The sequence below is a fragment of the Macrotis lagotis genome, chromosome 5 (assembly GCF_037893015.1).
Source record: "Macrotis lagotis isolate mMagLag1 chromosome 5, bilby.v1.9.chrom.fasta, whole genome shotgun sequence".
Taxonomy (NCBI): domain Eukaryota; kingdom Metazoa; phylum Chordata; class Mammalia; order Peramelemorphia; family Peramelidae; genus Macrotis; species Macrotis lagotis.
The window spans coordinates 235,787,352-235,806,855 of NC_133662.1; the positions used below are offsets into that span (position 1 = coordinate 235,787,352).

The 19,504-nt window shown below is 39.1% G+C and overlaps 1 protein-coding gene across 1 annotated transcript in view; it reads left to right on the top strand.

Moving 5' to 3' along the window:
- LOC141490141 (acid-sensing ion channel 2-like) overlaps positions 1 to 19,504 on the top strand; it is a 349,550-nt gene that overhangs the window by 218,109 nt on the left and 111,937 nt on the right. Inside the window, exon 3 of the mRNA XM_074190397.1 lies at positions 13,312 to 13,462. Coding sequence (XP_074046498.1) covers positions 13,312 to 13,462 — 151 coding nt within the window. The remainder of the gene's footprint in view (positions 1 to 13,311; positions 13,463 to 19,504) is intronic.

Sequence of the window (19,504 nt, forward strand, 5' to 3'; positions counted from 1 at the left end):
GATCTTTTCAATGTCATGGCAAGTGGTATTAAAATATTAGGGGAAATGGGAATATTAATGTGAAAGATAACTGGGCACCAAATTCTTTTTCCTCCATGAAACTTTTCTTGACCCTTTGTGCCAGTAATAATCACTCAAAAATCAACAATCACCATCTCATCCTCCTATAAATCCCTATGCCCTTCTTTTCTATATTACTCATAGATTCATAGCATATTAGAAGTAGCAGGTCCCTTGGAGACTATCCACTCCATTTTACAGAGAAGGAAACAGGTGAGAACAAGAAAGGGAATGTGATTTGTCCAAAGTCACAGTTAACAAGTGGCACAACCAACACCCTATTTGGTCTTTTGTCAAATATTGTCTTGTACAATTGATCTTTATGTATATCTTATTTTCCTTAAATGTCATTTTCATTTTTACATCCCTCGTTGAGTCTAGTCCAATACCTCATCTCTAATACTTAAATGAGAAAGGGAGAGAAAGAGAGGGGGGGAGAGGGAGAGGGAGAGGGAGAGGGAGAGGGAGATTGGATAGAAAGAACACAAGAAAAACAAGTCAACAAGCATTCTTATACTGATAGTTGGTTGAAGTTGGCATGGGGGCAAAGCTAGAGGCAGGAAAAACTGAGGCTGACCAGTAAAGGTATTATAGTAAAACATGTTTCATTCATTCATTCATTCAAACAATCAGTCAAACAGTCAATCATTTAGTCTACATTTAGTCTACCAGAATAGGTCAATTCAATCTAAACCTTTTGTATTGAAAAGCCATCATAGAAAAGCGCAATCTTTCAGACTTAGAAGCTTTCTAAGGGAAAGAGACTGATTGAGAGTATTGCAACAAAACATTCTTCATTCATTCATTCAGTTCATTCATTCATTCAGTGCCTATTATGTTCCAGCTCTGTTCTGAATGCTGGGGACATGCATATTTAGGGAAAGAATCAGGGGTTATGACTGTGGGAATAGAGATGAAAGAGCCAGACTGGTGTGAAATGGAACAGAGCAAAGAATAAAAAGATTTATTGTTAGCATTTGGAAGGACAATGATGGGAAAGGAAGAGAAGACTTGAAGCCTCCCCTGTGATCATGTAGAGTTCCCAGAACTTAGCATAGTGCCAAACACATAGTAGGCAATTAGTAAATGTTTATTGATTAAATTTGGAGACCCAGAGGTGGTAATGGAGAAGCTTGGTAAAGGGGAGAGTTGTAATGGATGTTAATCAGTTTTAATTGAATATGGTTAGTAGGAAAGCATAGTAGAAATCCAAGGAATTGGTCTATGTGGGCAGCAGCCCCTAGAAGAATAGGCCAAGCCAAGGCAAAATCTTCCATATAGGGGCAGCACAGTGGATAGATAGAACACTGGTTATGGAGTCAGAAGGACCTAAGTTCAAATCCAGCCTCAGACACTTGATGCTTACTAACAATGTGACCTTGGGCAAGTCACTTAACCCCATTGCCTCTTTAAAAAAATCTTCCATTGGGGCGGCTAGGTGGCATAGTGGATAAAGCACCAGCCCTGGAGTCAGGAGTACCTGGGTTCAAATCCAGTCTCAGACACTTAATCATTACCTAGCTGTGTGGCCTTGGGCAAGCCACTTAACCCCGTTTGCCTTTCAAAAACCTAAAAAAAAATCTTCCATGGAGCTAGTCTGCAAAAATTGAACCCTCCAGACTGGGGCGGGGGGGAGAAATTAATTCCCAATGAAATAAGAGTATGTGTTAATTTTACCAGGAGAGGAAATTCCTAGTAAGAACCTGACACAGGAACTTTCTTTGGCTCTGTGTGCATATTACTTGTCTGATCTTTTTTTTATGTTCAACTTTTAGCAACAACCTTCCTTGAGACTTTTCTCTACATGGGCATCAAGAGTAGCATCTGTTTTTTCTCTGTAAACATCATAAATAATCATTCTGTTTTTACTGATGCATCACCTTCACTGCAGCCCTGTAAGATAACATGAAATTAATGACAAACTAAGCAAGAGTGCCCTCAGATGTTCAGCCTCTCTTCCTTCAGAAAGACTCCGAATCTGGAAACCTGGGTTGAGTTCTTAGCTCTGTCATTGACCCAGTCATTTGACTTCTTTCTGGGGTTCAATTTACTCTACTATAAAGTGAGAGGGGTTCGACTAGATCATTGGATCAGATTTAGAACTGGGAAATGATTCTAGAGGATGTGCAGGCCAACCCCTTTGTTTTCCAGAGGGAGACATTGAGACTGAGAGAGTCTGAGTTACTCAGGGTCACTCATTCAGTGAGTATCTTGGGGAAAATTGAAGGTAACATCAGATCTGGGCCTTAAAGGAAGTTAAGGAATCTTCAAAATGAATGGGAAGAAGGAGCAAATTCCAGGTGGGATGCAATCAACTGAACTTGGCTCAAAAGCTAGTTTTTAAGTAAATATTAAAAATCATGGGTTGGAGCAGGCAGGTGGCACAGTGGATAGAGCACCAGCCCTGGAATCAGGAGTACCTGAGTTCAAATCCAGCCTCAGACACTTAATAATTACCTAGCTGTGTGGCTTTGGGCAAGCCACTTAACCCCATTGCAAAAACCTGGAAAAAAATATCAAATCATGGGTTTACTGTTGTGCTGATTGCCTACACTTCCAGACTCCAAGCACAGTGCTCTACATACTGCTTCACCCAAGGTTCTCCTATCTCTAACTCTATTAATTCTATAATGACTACACCAACTTAGAGAGGACAAGATTAACAGTTGTTTTCAGTAGGATCCAATTCTTTCTGACCCCATTGGGGTTTTATTGGCAAAGATCCTATACTGGTTTGCCACTTTCTTCTCCGGCTCATTTTCAGATGAGGAAACTGAAGAAAACAGGATTAATTGACTTGCCCAGGGTCATATAGCTCCTAGACCTTGCCTTGCAGTCACCACTCTCTTGCTTAGTCTCTCTCTGTCTCTCTCTGTCTCTCTCTCTCTGTCTCTCTCTCTCTCTCTCTCTCCCTCTCCCTCTCCCTCTCTATCTATTTTGTATCATCACCATTTCCTCCCTAACCTCACATTTAGAATTATGATTCTTGCATGGTAGGCATTTAAGGAAAGGTCATTTTTATATAATTATTCATTTTTTCTTCAGGGGGTCCTTTCCCTAGAGTTTCATTCTGGAACTTTGGATAGTAGGGAAGGGAGGGAAGGAAAGGAAAGGAAGGAGGGAAGGGAGGCAGGGAAGCAGCACTCAAGAATTTGCTCTCAGAACCTTTGAAGGCACCTATATTTCGGTTTTTGACTCTGATACTGCCATATGCTTTCATGGAATGAATAAATAAAGGAATGAATAGAAATCATTTATTTAGTGCTTACTGTATGGTCAGCTCTACATATGACACCACAGAAACAACTTCACTTGTATGGTATCATTGGATTCTAACTACAAGTCTATAAAAATAGTTAAAGAATGGACATTAAACCCATTTTACAGATGAGGAAACTGTGTTCCAGATTGAGCCTTGTTAAATTGATAACACAGTCAAGGATTAGACTCCAGGTCTCTTGGCCAGTATTGCAGTACTCTTCAATATACTGGACTGCTTTCCTATAGTATTTGTAAATGCTTCTAAAGAACCAAGGAGAGTCAGATGTAGGAGTATCAGACTTAGTGTTATAAACAAGCAAGGGGTAGAGGACCTTATCTGGGGTAAATCTCTTCTCCCCCATAAGTCAAAATGAACACCATCAAATCCATTAAGATAAAGGCAGCTTAACTCAACTCAGTAAATAATTACTGAGTTTGAGGAACTGCCTTAGGGTTATAAAGATACAAAAAGAAAACCAGTACTTACCCTTAAGATTTGATATTCTACTCAGAAGAGACACACAGTTAAAAAAAAAAGATTTGGTGGGGGGGAGAACAATAAGAGCCAGGGGAACCTGAAAATCTTCACATTGGAGGTAACACCAAGCCTGAACCTCAAAGAAAGTCATGAATTCTTCAAATTGTATATGAGGAAGGAGTAAACTCTGGAATAGATTGGAATCAGACAACTCAAAAGTTGGCTGTTAAGTAAATACTAAAATTCATGGGCTTGATTTTCTTAAACAGATTCAACTGGTCGATGCTATATATACTTTTCTTTTAAGAATCAGTTGTTAATCATTTACCAACATATTTCCAAATGAATTCCTAGCTCAGTGGTATCTTCAGTACTGGTTGGATCTGGTTGGATCAGCCCCAATCATTATGAAGGTCAATGTGAAAGTGCTGGTTTCAGAGGAACCATGGTAGTCTGGGGTTTTTCTCCCCTTTTCTCCCTACTATAGGACTAAATGAGAAACCTAGATGTCATATGTCTCATCACATTCTCATGGTGCAATGTTTGTTTCTCTCTAATTTATTCCATGAGGCAGCTACATGACTTAGTCAATAGAGAGCTGGATCAGGAGTAAGAAAAATCTGAATTTAAATCTGGCCTCAGACACTTACTAGCTGGGTAACCCTGGGCAAGTCACTTCACCCGTTTGCCTCAGTTTTCTCAACTGTAAAATGCAGTGAAGAAGGAAATGTCAAACCATTCTAGTATCTTTGCCAAGACAACTCCACGAATAATATTAGCATGCCATGATTCATGTAGGAATGAAGAGTCAAACAATGAAAGACTGACAAGCAAGGCATTCCCCACACATGCTAAACATAGAGCAGTTGGCAGGTTCCCTTGAATATAAAGTAGATAGCAAATCTATAGTGTTTTAACATTTGCAAAATTATCCTCACAACAACTTTATTATTATTCCCATTTTACAGATGGAGAAGATGAGGTGTCAGAGGTAGAATTCAAATTCAGGACTTCCTGATTCCCAGTTCAGCCATCCATTATCATTATCTAGCTGCTGCTGCTTTCCTTTTTCCCTGGAAAGACTATAGTCAGACCTCTCCAGGATGTAGTGTTTGGTTCAAAAACCTCATTTGAAAAGAGACCTCGGAATCACAGATCTGGACCTGACAGAAGTCATTTAGTCCAATCCCCTTATTTAACAGATTCAGAAACTGAGGCTAATCTGTATAGATTATGGCAGGCATCAGAGATAACCTTGGAACTCCTGATGCCTTGACTTTTTAGTCAGGCTCTACTGTATTGTAGGAGAATAAGCCATCATGTTTCCATTTGATATTTGCAATGAGATACAAACATTTCCCACTGCCTCATGGTCAGGGAACCTCTGTTTCTAGTAGAATAGATTACTAACATTCTTGATGTCCCATTGCATAATCTCCAGGCCAGCCTATAGTATGGGAAGTCCCAAGGAGTTGTCAACACTGCTCTTTTAGCAGCCAATGAGGCCTTTTGAATGATTTTTCTGAGGAAGCTTTTCCAGAGAGTCCTTATGTCTGTTTTAGTTAATTAGACAATTTGCTCACAAAGTTATTTCCATTTCTAAAAGGTTAAAAATATCAACATAAGCTATCTCTTCTTTTGATGCTGTTTTCTGAAGAAATGGACTCTTAAGTTTATCTCACCAGAGCCGCCCCCTCTCCACCATCAAAGGGCATCTAGCCCATGCCCACTGTGGAACAAATATTTGGGCCAAAGACCTTAAGTAAACTGAACTTATCTTGGCTGACTTGAACAGATTGAACAAATAGAAAACACTTGTATTGACCACAATGTCTTAAGGAGGAAGTAGGATTGTCCCTAGCCAGACCTTGTCATTCTTTCTAATAATTCAATATATAAGTTAGAAAAATATAGATTTTATTGAGTAACATAAATTGATTTGAATATATTCAAAAGCTTCTTGATGGTGGTGACTATTTCGTTATAAGTGCTTGTGGGTAGCTAGAGGCACAGTGAACAGTGCCTGGTCTGGAGTCAGGAAGACCCAAGTTCATATCTGGCCTTAGATGCTTACTAACTGGTGACCCTGGGAAAGTCACTTAAACCTGTTGACCCCAGTTTCTTCAACTATAAAAATGAGTTCAAAAAGGAAATAAATTACTCCAGTATCTTTGTGAAGAAAACCCCAAATGGAGTCACAAAGAGTCAAACACAACTGGAAAGTGATTCAACAAGTTTTTGTACACTGGAAAGACCACTGGATTTAACATCAAAGTACCTGGGTTCAAATCCTGTTATATCAATAAGTATCCATATGACCTTGGTCAACTCTATTTTTATAGCTCAGTTTTCTAATCTGTAAAATTGGGGTAGTGGATAGAGGGTAGCCTAGGCATCCTCTCAGGTTCCTTCCAGCTCTAAATCTATGATCCTTTGGTGCTAGGGCAGTGGTTAGACAAACATCTTGGCTTGATTGAATTTGCCGTCTGTTGTTTTTAGTTTTTGTTTTTCATGGGAAAAAAAAAATTAGCATCTTGATGCTTAATGGAGCCAAATGACCACTTTAGCTGCATTTTCTTGCTTTTTTTCAATTCTCTTGGACCTTGTTTAACCAGTGTGATGAAACAAACCGAGAATGGATGGAATCAGTTAACTGTTTTTTTTGGAAAACCACCTTATTAGAAACTATATAGTCAAGCTTCACAAATTCAAACTAACAGAGGGAAAAGTCTGTTCAGAATAAGTGGAAAATCTACATGTAGAGAGTTTTCAAAGAAACACTATTTCCAACAAGTGAACTAACCGGAAAGGATTGACTAGGTTGGATCCATAGGACCCTGTTATATATGAATAGGAAAAAAAGAGGCTAAGAGAGGAGCCTCATGAAAAAGCAGAAGAAGAACTCTGGGATAGTAGTGGTACAGAGATTCAAAGAACCAGGAGGCAAATCCTGACTCTGTCACTCACTTAGCTCTATGACCTTGGGCAGGTCACTTCATCTCTGTCAATCTCTATTTTCTCATATTTAAGATGATGGGCTTAGACTAGGCAATCTCTAACTTTCCTTCTGGTTCAAAACCTTGATTTCCAGTCTTTAGATTAAAATTTATTCCCTAGATTGGGGTGAGGAGATTTCAAGGAGTTCAGAAGAACAGGGAGGATCCCAGGTTGGTTCCCAAGGGCAGTGTTCAGTCATCAAAGAGACTATAACTTGAAAGTGGATGGGGCATTGATAATTGGTGAAAAGAAGGGGCAGAGCTATTGGACTGTCATTTCATTTCTATTTTCATTACCAAGGAGAAGATTCTTTTAATGAAAGGACAAAAGTGGCTAATAGGAGATTCATATCTCCAAATAAGTGAGGAGATAGAAAGAGAGCACTTCATTGCCTTTGACTAGTTAAGACACTCTACCCAGATGAGCTGTCTTCTCAGATTGGCAGATATGACTATTAAGCCATTGTCAGTCATTCTCCAAAGGCTGTAGAAGAAAGGATTGATAAAAGATGAAAGTTCTGATTTCTGAAAAAGAGGATGACGATGGACTCAACCATAGAAATGTCACTCTAAATTAATGAAGCTCAAATGAGGAAAACGAAAGAATCAGCAACTAAGGACATGAGGGAAACCTTCAAGGATGATTAGAATGAGGAAGAGAAAGTACTTGGAACTGAGAGCATGAGGGAAGGCCTCAAGGATGAAGCAGCACAAAATCTGAGTCTTGATGAAAGAGAAGGATCCTGAGGAGAAAAGAGGAAGGAGTATATTCTAGGCACAGGGGATAGCTTTTGTGGATGCAGGGAAGTAAGAGATGTATGCTAAGGTTCAGGGACTAGCTAGCAAGTGGTTAAAATTGCAACAGGTATAAAGCTCATGAAGAGCTAAGGCTAAACAAAGGAGCCAGCTCATGAAAAGACTTAAATGTCATGAAAAGAGTTTATTTTTTATCTTAGAGACAATAGGTACTAAAGTTTTGAAGAGGAGAATAACATCTTTAGACTTTTATCTCAAGAAGATGATTTTGGGGGAAGCTGGGGGTGCAGTGGATAGAGCACCGACCCTGGAGTCAGGAGAACCTGAGTTCAAATCTGCCCTCAGACACTTCATAATTACCCAGCTGTGTGGCTTTGGGCAAGCCACTTAACCCCATTGCCTTGCAAAAAAAAAGAAGAAGAAGAAGAAGAAGATGATGATTTTGACAATTGAAGGGAGGCTGGATTGGGCATGATAAGGACCAGAAATAGGAAATGTATTTAAGAGGCTAGTTTCCTAGGTGGCCAAGGTAATTTTTTTTTCTTCTGAATATGTTTTGTCTGTAGAAATAGAGTCTAAACATGTTAAGGCAGGGACCATGCCTAATCTCTCTCTGTGTAAGCTCTCTGTGTTCTAGCTGAGTATTGGGCACATTTTTCCTTTTTTTTTTTTTTTTTTTTTGAGGTAGTCAGGGTCAAGTGACTTGCCCAGCATCAAACAGCTAGGAAGTATCTGGGACTGGATTTGAACTCAGGTCCTTCTTACTCAAGGTCTTATGCTTTATTCATTGCACCACCTTACTGCCTCATAATGATGTTGATACTCTGATGGCTTTTGAGGTCCCTTTCATCTCTCTTCAAGATTCTGTGATTCTGCAATAGGTTCATAGAGATGATGACAATAGTTAGGCGTGGTGCTATTTTTTGCTGTGGTTGTTGTGGTTATTGTTCAGTCATGTCTGATTTTTTTGTGACCCTTTTCTTGATAAAGATACTGTAGTGATTTGGCATTTCTTTCTGCAGCTCATTTTACAGATGAGGAAACTGAGGCAAACAGGGATAAATGACTTGCCCAAAGTCATACAATATCTGAGACTAGATTTGAACTCATAAAGATGAATCTTTATCCACTTTACCACCTAAATATCCCAACAATAATTTCTAGGGGGGGGGCCTCTAATTAGATTCTAGAACTTCTAAGGAGGAAAAAGCTATTGTAGAATGCTTTCCATTACCTTTACTCCTCCTTCCTTTTCCTCTTCTATAACACAAAGGAACTCAACCTAGTTTTCTTATGGTTCTAAATCCCAGGCTCCCATCATTCACAAATACCTTCTAGCATTCTTTAGACCCCTTCTTTTCACATATCTCATTATCCTTTTTATCAGAGTAATTTTCTTCTCTTCTCCCTTCCTCCCATCCCAAATCAGACCACAGTCTTAAGGCTCCAAGACTGGAAGGAACCTTCATTCTGAGAGAAATATAGGAAATTATGATATCTTTTCTCACCACCATCCTCTCCCAAGTCCTGTTGACATCATTTGTCAGTACATTTTGGAGGCTAAAGAATCTATGTTTCAGGGCAGCTCAGGCAGGATGTCCTACTCAGGTGACTTTGATCGATTCCCATCTCCTGGCTCTTAGGTAGCGAGAGACCAATCAGCTAGGAACCCAGAAATAGGGCAGGGAAGAAAAGAGAGTACTATCAAGCCGGGTTAGAACATACAGAACCAACAAAGACCAGGCCAGAAAAATCCAAGAATTTCTTATTTCTTACTTCTGGGATTCTAAAACTGCTTTAAAAATAAATTCTAAAGCTGCAATTTTCTCCTAATCACCAAATGTTTCATATCCTTTCCCCTGGATATGGAGAGTCAAGTTGGAATTGTACCATCATTTTTTCTCAAATGATATGGACTTTGATATACATGTCCACACACTCAAACATACATAAACACTCACTCACATACACTCATGTTCTCATATACACACACTCACTCACCCATTCACACACATACTTCTACTCATACACAAACACATGATCTCATATACATTCATACATACTCTCTCACATACATACACACATACAAATAGGCTCTCACATACACAATTCATACATAAACACATTCATATTTACATTCTCTCACTTCCATGCACATACTCACATACATCCAAACATGGGTTCTTATACTTACACATACAAACATATACTATCACACACTTCCACATGTTCACATACATTTCATTTATTCATTAACACACACATTCACAGACACATACATGCATACTATCACACACATACACACACAAAACAGGCTCTCACATGTATGCCAAATCCACACATAAACACATTCATATTTGTATCCATGCACACACTCACATACATACAAACACGGGCTCACAATACTATCACATACTTCCACATCCACACTCGCATATTCATATACATTCTCACCTATTCATTCACATACACACATACAATACAAATACATGCCATCACATACATACACACATATTCATACCCATTCTCTCACATGCACATACTCATTCACACACAAACATACACTCTCACACACATACAAGATCTGTTTTCTCCCACATCCTACCTCAGCTGTTAGGATGAGTCCTAATGATGTCAGAATATGGGGAGAAACTGTTGAAGACAGACCCTGGCCAAACAAGTGAATTTGAAGGTTAGACAACATTTTTTTGCGCAGCACGGCATTCTGGACTTAACTAAATTGTATTTCCTGGCTCTAGAGTGATAAGGCAGCAATCTGAAAAACACGTTACACTTACACATCAATAGCAGTTGCAGCTTGTCCAGTATTTTGTTGAAAGATAGCATTGGGCATAAATAGCTTTCAGGTCTTTGATGGCAGGAAAAAACCAGATTAATCCTCTGTGGGAGACCCAACCAAAAGGCTCTGAGGCTGGGGCTCCCGGGCAGGAAAACCAATGATGCTATTAAAGAGAAATTCATTTTGCTTTCCCCAAACCCTTTTTGTTCCCAGCCCATGTAAAGAGGTTTCCGTTCCTCTTCAGTACTTTTAGTCCCTTAAAGGATTATTTCCACTACAGCACAAATGGAGACACAAACAGAAATGTTTAAATAAAATTAAGTGGAATACTGAGAAGGCGACAGGCTGGAGAAGGCAACTGGGGAGGGGCAATTAGGAGGGGGGAGAAAGTAGAATGACTCAGGCTGAATGTACGCCAATAGTGTGGCAGCAGGCGGGCACCAGGTGGGCCAAGGTGACAACTAGGAGTCAGTGTTTCACATTAGAGAAAGCTCTGAAGATAGACTCCAGAGCTCTGGATCCAAATTCCAGCTCTGCTTATTGGGACCTTGAACAAATCACTTAATTCTCCTGGGCCTTGAGATGGGCAGGAGGAAGGAAGGGGGATGCCTATAAATTGAGTCTTGAAAAAATTTAGGGGTTCTAAGAGGTAGAGGTGAGAATGGAGAGATTCAAACATAAATAACTATAGACATTCCCAGGATGGACAGTGGGTGCAGTTTGCATGGAGGTAAGGGAATCAAATGTTGTATATAGAAAATATTCATTAGGCCAAATAAACTTAGGTTTCAAAAGTCATGATCTCAATCACAGAGATTCTGAATGAAATCCAAGGGCAATGCATGATCACACCCTTTTTAGAATCCTTTGATATGATGTTGTTTTGACTATTATTTTCTGAGCAAGAACAATAGTACAAGGCAGAGAGTAAGCAGAAGTCATAAAGATAGCCAGTAAGATGTCTGGACTGACTGAATCATTCTTTCTTTTCACTGATCACCAAGCCTCTGTCCTGGGCCCTCTTCTCTTGTCTTCTCTTTTCATCTCTCTTCTCTTCTCTTCTCTTCTCTTCTCTTCTCTTCTCTTCTCTTCTCTTCTCTTCTCTTCTCTTCTCTTCTCTTCTCTTCTCTTCTCTTCTCTTTGTTTTCTCTCCTCTCTCTTCTCTTCTCTTTTCTTTTTATAGTCTCTTCTTTGGTAATCTTAACAGCTCCCATGGTTTCAATGATCATCTCTCTGCAAAAGGCTCTACTCATTCCATTTCTGTCCTGAACACAAATCCCATAATATCAACTGCTTCCCAGACATCTTGAATTTCCCATCATACTCCAGAACTCTTCTTTCCCCTTAAACCCACCTTTCTTCCAAACTTTCTCCTTTTTGTTGATGGGAGGCTAATGTCCTAGGCTCACAACCTTATGATTATTCTTTACCCTTCCCTCTACTTCAATCCCCATATGCAATTAATTGTAAGTCCTACTGATCCATTACCACAGGAAGCAGCATCTTGAAAACGTCCCTTGGGGCGGCTAGGTGGCACAGTGGATAAAGCACCAGGCCTAGAGTCAGGAGTACCTGGGTTCAAATCTGGTCTCAGACACTTAGTGATTACCTAGCTGTGTGGCCTTGGGCAAGCCATTTAACCCCGTTTGCCTTGCAAAAATCTAAAAAAAAAAAAAAAAGCAAAGAAAACATCCCTTTCTCTCCATTGACATGTAAGGGGAAGGGAATTTCCTTTTCCCTCCTCATACCCATAGCTAAAACAGTTACCTCTTCTCTGAACTATTGGAATAGACTCCTAGTTAGTTCCTCTCCTCTAGTCTCCTCTCACAACTGCCAGTTTGATATACCTAAAACACAGAATTGGTCATGTCACTGCCCAACTCAAAAAAAATGAATCTTTTTTCAGTGACTTCTTCTTCCCTCAAAGATTAAATGCAAATTACTCAACCCAGAATTTATAGAGCTTTACAATATGAGTACCACCTGCCTTCCAAAACATATTTATTATTCATTTTTACACACTCTGATTCACTCAATGTAGCATGCTAATTATTCCCCAAACATGAAATTCCATCTCTTGTGTGCAATCCATATCTATGGATTGTAATCCTTCCTCACCTGAATCTCTTAGAATTCCTAGCATCCATATCTCGGTTGCCTTATGCAACATAAGTACCTACCTGACCTTCCTAAGATATAAAAGTTATCTTCCCTACCTGGAGATGTTACCAGCTGCCATCACCTGGACAGCTCTGTAATCCAGGAATTCTCAAGTTTACACTTGAGGCTGGAAAGACTGGAAACATCATCTCAGGATTGCTATTCAGTCACCCGTGCTCTGTGAAAGAAATACTAAGCAGAAGAATAAGTTAGGGACCTGAGCTCCAGTCTGAGGCAAGTATATGTAGTTGTAGACATGTATATTTAGTTGCTTTAGCCATGGGAGTGGGCAGAAGGGGGAGGAGAGGAAAGGGAAGTCAGATCCCATGATGAATTCTAAAGGATGGTCTAATTCTTTATTATAGTAGAATTATGGTGTTAAATGTCTCTCTATACATCAAGCCACAAGCATTTTGTTGATTATTTGCTGTGTGCTCAGAACTGTGCTTGGCTCTGGAACTTGTCCCTGCCTTCATGTGATATGGGAGCACCTGCACAGCCTTCCACTAATGCAGGTCTTTTGAGTCTTAAAAAAGGCTCACTATGTGTCAGAGGTGATATTTGAACCAGATCTCTAAATTCTAAATCCAGGCTGCTATCCACCATGTCACACATGAGACTAAATGGTGTTGATTTTGTTTGAAACCAAAAGCCCATAAATCAAGATTGAAGGACTTATAAGGGGCAGTTCAGAGATTTACACTGCAATAGACTTTTTAAAAGATATGAACTGCCATTGAATTGTCAGGGTTTGGAGACCTGTAGACAGTCACTTATGCTCTTTCTTTTCTTTCTTCCAGGTGTTTACAAAATATGGAAAATGTTATATGTTTAACTCAGGAGAGGATGGAAGACCTCTGCTTACTACAGTCAAAGGAGGAACAGGCAATGGGTTAGAGATCATGCTGGACATACAACAGGATGAGTACCTACCCATCTGGGGAGAAACAGGTAATTTAGAGCTCTGGTTATTTGTGGGGCAGAAATATGTGTTTACTTGGGAAGAGCAGACTTTTCTTTGTCTTCAGAGTTCTCAATCTCAACATGGAATGTTATCTTCCAGTCAATGTTCTAGGATCATTTAGCACAAATAAATGAATGCAGCATTATTAATCAAAGCATGATGCTGTGTTAGGAGTAGAAGTTGAAAAGACAGCCCCTGCTTTTAAGAAGTTCGCAATCTATAGGGGAGACAACACATATAGAAGGCTTTCACTGCAAGTCAAATGGAAAGGCCCTGTGGTCCTTAGGATATAGCAGCAAACTGGGTGCTAAGTCCCCTTCTTTAATGAAATTTCCAAAATCACATCCATTTCTCATGTTGAACTCTGACAGTAGCAAGTATATTGGTGATGAAAACTTTTTTTTCTTGTGTCTCAGTGACTGTGATTAGAGCTCTAACAGACCCCCATATCCATAGAATTGATTTCCAAGATGATCTGTATGTTAGGAGCAAGACCAATGGTATAAGGATGGGCAATAATGGAACTCTTGGATTTTACTCCCTTTTGGGGGCAGTTGGTCAGCAGTTGACATTAGGGATAGTGAGGAAAGTATAACTCTTCTCCATAATGCATTTTGCTCAGTATTATGCTGCATGACCTGATCTGGAGGCTGAAATACTGATCCTGTGGGACATAGCCATTCTCAAGAACCTTGGGTTTAGAGTTCTGTGCTATCTCCATCAGCAACTTAGTTGAGATGCTATTTCCATCAGGGCCTTAATTAAGAAAATGAGATAATTTGTGGTTTGATTCACCTAGCACATTCCCTCACTTATTTCTACCCCCAGGTTGCCTTGATGTTTCTGTGAGGATGGCTTGCCTGTCCTCTAGGAGATAGATAGTCAACTCTTGATGGGGATGAGCATGCTACAAGACCACTAAGAAATGCATTATGATCAGTATGTTTCTTTGTTCTTTTCTGCTAACCTTTTAACCAATATAAAAGATAGTAAAGGTGGTAGAAAATCATAGCAGAGAAAGAAGAGGTGTGATGTTGGTCATAGGGATTGCTGTAGAGCTGGAAATGGTTAAACTTGGAAAGGACATTAGAAGGTCAGACTCTTCACTCTTCATCCCTGACTGGAGGGAGAGAAGTTGAAGCACCACTCTACAGTGGTACAGAGTACTAGCCTTTAAATTTTTTTAATTTTTTATTTAAAAAATTATTTTAAACAAAATACTAGCCTTGCAGTCAGTGAAGAATGAAATTCAAATCCTATCTCAGACATAATTGGGCAAGTCATTTAGCTTTCTTTCAAACTCAGATTCCTCATCAGTAAAATGGGAGGGGAGGTAGAGTTAATGGCCTCTAAGGCCCATTCTAGCTCTTAATATATGATCCAAAAAATTCCATACTATATACATGTCTTAAGTTCCAGTCGTACCAAATTACTCTCAACCTCCTGTCCTTTGCCACCCCTTTCCCGTTGCAATGTCTTTGCTTACATTAGCCCCTGCCCTGTCCCATGTTTAAACTATACACTCCCACACATCCCCATGTCTACCTTTATTAAGTATGTCAAAGTTCTACTCCTTCCACGTCCTCTATGAAACCTTCATGACTTTCCTCACCTCCTCAAATTATAGGATCATTCACCTACAGCTGGAGAGAACCTCATAGGTTCACAGGTTACAGATGAGGAAATTGAAACCCATAGAGATGAATGTACTCACTCAAAGTCCCAGAGATAATAAGGAATTGAGTCAGTATCTGATCTCAGGTCCTTAAAGAGCCAGGGCTGTTCTCACTATACCATAAGGAAAATGATGCCTTCCACCTCAAATTTCTCAGGGAGCTTTTTTTTTAATCTTTACTTTTGCCCCTCATATCCTTCTTGGTTGTATACGGTTGGGATGCCATATCCTGCCCTGCTGACGTTAAAACAAAATGTCCTTGAGAGCAGGCACTGTTTCATTTTTTTTACTCTTAGATTTCCCATAGGGCCATGCACATGATGTTTGTCACATTGAATATTTGGTTAGAGTGAAATCAGGAAAACTATGATTCAAATCCAGTTTCTGACTCTATGGTCATGTAACCATGGGCTACACAATCCATTCCATTCTCTATGGTCTCCATCTTAGATCATTTTCCCCCAAGAATGTTGTAGTAGCCTATAATTTGTTAGAGTAGCAGGATGGTACAGTCGAAAGGACATTGACAAGAGTCAAAAGACCTATATTCACTTGTTCCATGTGACTTTGGACAAGTTGCTGAACCTCTCTGGGCCTCTATTTCCCCTGATAAAATAAGAGGAATGACCTACAATGCCTTTGATATCCTTCCCATTTCTCAATCTATGATTCCATGATCCCTCTCTAGCCTGTCCTCCCCATAAGCTGCCAAATTGATATTCCTAAAACATTAGTCTGACCAAGTCTATCCCCTACTCAATAAACCCCTTTGTTTGGCATTAAAAGCTCTTTACAACTTAACTCTCCATCCTCATTATAAACTTTCTCCTTTATGTATTCAAAAGACTACATAGTGCATTGGAAAAAACTCTTGCATCAGAGGAGCTGAATTTAGCAGTTGTACTTATCCCTTACTATCTCTTTTGGGAATGTTAACCTTCTATACCTCCATTTCCCTCCCAATCAGTTTTTAGGACCCTCCTAGATCTAAATCTTTAAAGGTATAAATTAGGACTGTGGTGGCAAAAGAGAATTAGTAACTTACTCATCCATGAATATATTTACATATTGAGTTCAGGAGGCTGAATATCCAAATAGCTAAAACAAACTAATTAGTGCTGCCCTATTGCAATTAAAATTCAAAATTAATTACTGGGTTTCAGCATCCCTGAAATGCATATGATATTTTTAAGCCTGGATGAAGAGTAGAGATAGGAGGAGAAGCTCAGCCTCTACAAATAATAAATTTCCACTTATGATTTTCAGTATATCTGCTGTATAGTTTTACATTGTTCTCTTTTCTATTGTCTCCCTCATTAATTAGTGCACTCTCTGAGAGCAGGTGCTACCATGCTTTTCTTTGTATCCCTAGCTTTTAGCACATAGGAGGTAATGACTAACTGATAGCCATTGCTTTCAAAACTGTCCTGTCTAGCTTTCAAAACTGTCCTGTGTCTTCTTCTGACCTTCCTTCTGTTATCTTCTGTGCTTTAAAAAATGTTACAATAGCATCATCATTAGTATCAGTCTCTCCCTCTCCCCAACTTTTCCCCCAATTCAGAAACCAAAAGAAAGAAGGGGGGGACTTTGTAACAAATATATAGGCAAAAAATCCAGTCTACAGAGAGGCAACCTCAAAAAAATGTAAGTCTTTGTCACTACCTTGAATCTGTTACCTCATTGTCAAGATGTGTATGCTATTAATGTTGAATATTGCCTTAAAATGTAATTGGGGAAAAAAAGAAAATATTTCCTTACAGATTAAATAGTTTGGTTATTGCACCAATCAGATATGTTAAACCTTTCAAAGTTAATTTTTTATATAATGTTGTTCTTGGTATAAATTATTCTCCTGATTTTGTTCACTTCATTTTGTATCAGTCCATTCTACCCAGGATTCTCAGCATCATCTCTCTCATCATTCATTATGGTGCAATATTATCCCATTGATTCACATACTACAATTTATCCATCCTTTTCCCAATTGATGGGCACCATATCGGATTCTAGTTTCTTGCCTTTCTTATGATTTTCCCTTTTAATCTCATCTCTTTGAAATCAAGAAGTTTATTTTACTTGTAACAACCTCTCCATCCTTGCTTATTTCTTTATTGAATTCAATGTATTTCTACACAAAGCTGCACTTCAACACAGCTTTGAATGTTTCAGCTGATAGTAAAATTTACCCTCTCTATGTGTTTGTATACTTTTCTCCCACACTCATATTTATAAGAAACAGCAAGTTCTGTCCCCTTTGCCCCTCTCTTTCCTCTCTTAAACCCTTAGAATAGAAGAATACACCTTTCCAGGTCCTCTTTTTTTTCTTATTTATCTCCTTCAGTTTTCTCTGAACACATTAAGATTCTGAAGGGATGCTTGTTTCTTCCTAGCCAATTAGCATGATAGCCCTACTTAATTATGCAGTCTTTTTCAATTGCTTAAGTAAATTTACCTTTCTAGTTTTCTTTTAAGACTTGTCTTTGCACTTCAAAGTTCCTACTAGCACTGGTCACTTAATCAGCAATCCTTGAAAGTCTCATATTAAACAGTTCTTTTTTCTCTTCCCTTTAAGATTATTCTAAGATTTTCATGTTTTTTTTCTTTAATTGGGAGTCTTAGTTAAAATCCTTTTTTGTTTTTTTGTCTTTTAGAATATCATATTCTAAGATCACCTTCCATTGTTAGTAGAGGCTGCCAGGTCTTGTGTGATACTAATTCATTCCTGGCTATGTAAACAGCTTCTTTCTACATACTTTTTGGGAGTTTTTTTTTTGTTTGTTTTGTTTTGTTTTGTTTTCGATGCAGGAACTCTAAATTTTTGCTAGAACATTCCTGGGACTTTTCCTTTTGGGATTCCTTTCAGGAGGTACCCCCCACAAAACTGTTTTATTAGTCGATTTTATTGAACCACATTTGTGGGAAGGAGAATATCCTGTTAGATTTTCCCTTGAGCTCAACAACTGGGCATTTTGTTACTGAAATAGTTCTGTTAATTTGCTAAATGTTTAAGCTTGATGCAAAGAGAGGAGAGCTATAGTTTAGGGAAGATTAAGGAAGCTGAGAGATTCAAAAGAGTTTTGTGCTGGCAGTTCCTAGGAGGAGTTCCTAGGGGAAAAAATGTGGAAAAGACAAGGGGAAGCTGTTAGTTTATCTTGCCACCAAGGAAGTATGGACACACCAAGGGAACTGATGCAGTGACACGGAGGGGATGTGCTACATCTATCTCTCTGCCTGAGACATTTACCAACACAAATACTAGAAATGCAAGCTGCTCTTTTTGCCAGAAGAAAAAGCAAAAAGAGTTGAGAATCATCTTGCAGCAAAGTAGGTTGTTAGAGAGGATGAAGGCTTGTTTGAAAGGATAGAAGAAATGATCCAGGATGGAAGCCAGAAAGAAAAAATATTCTGAGACATTAGAAAAAAAAAATGAAAAAGTGAATGAAGGGGTGTGTGATAAGGGGAAAATAGCAAATAAGGTAGAACAGCACTATGTCCAGGGTCCTATGACTTCTAATAGCAAGGATCCATGTTACAATCATTCCCTTGGAATGAGGAATGAAAACACATCATTTCCCAAGGATAAGGAACAGGGGAAAGAGGAAAAGGAAGAGGGTAAATAGGCTTTCATTGGATATGGCACCTTGATATTCATTATATCATTTGATTCTCACAACAACCCTAAGGGTAGATGCCACACGATATAGATAGGGAAACCAAGACTTAGAAAATTTAAATGAGGTGCCCAGGGTCACACACCTAGGATGTGTCTAAGGCAGGATTTGAACTCATCTTCTTGATTCGAAGTTCAACTCTGAGACCATTATTCCATGCTTTCTCCTCCTTTCTGATGATTATGCCTATTTTTTAAAAAAGGGAAAAGGAAATAGTGAGTTCCCCATCATTTGAAGGCTTCCAAGCAAAGGTTATATCACTATGTTGTGGAGGAGAGTTGTATTCCTTAGAGTATCTTCCACTAGGTGTCCAGTCCTGGACATTAGGTCCCAACTGGATATGGGTTCCTGGTGCATAAGAAACACAAAAGTTCAGGAAGCATACTTTACAGCTCCTCAGATGCCATTCCCAGAGGCAGAGTCCACAAATACCACCACCACCCTTGACACTGACCCCCTAACTGCTGGTCTATGATAGCCAATCACACTGTCAAACTTCACCTGCCTTCTTTCCTCATACTGAACTCTGAATCTCACTAAAATCACAAACAGTCCTCCAAAGATTACATCCACCTTATTAACAAAGCCAATTTCACAGCAACAACACTAATGAAGGCAGTGGGTAAAGTGGGTAAAGCATTGACTCTATATTCTGAAGACATCATTATCCCTGACTAAATTAC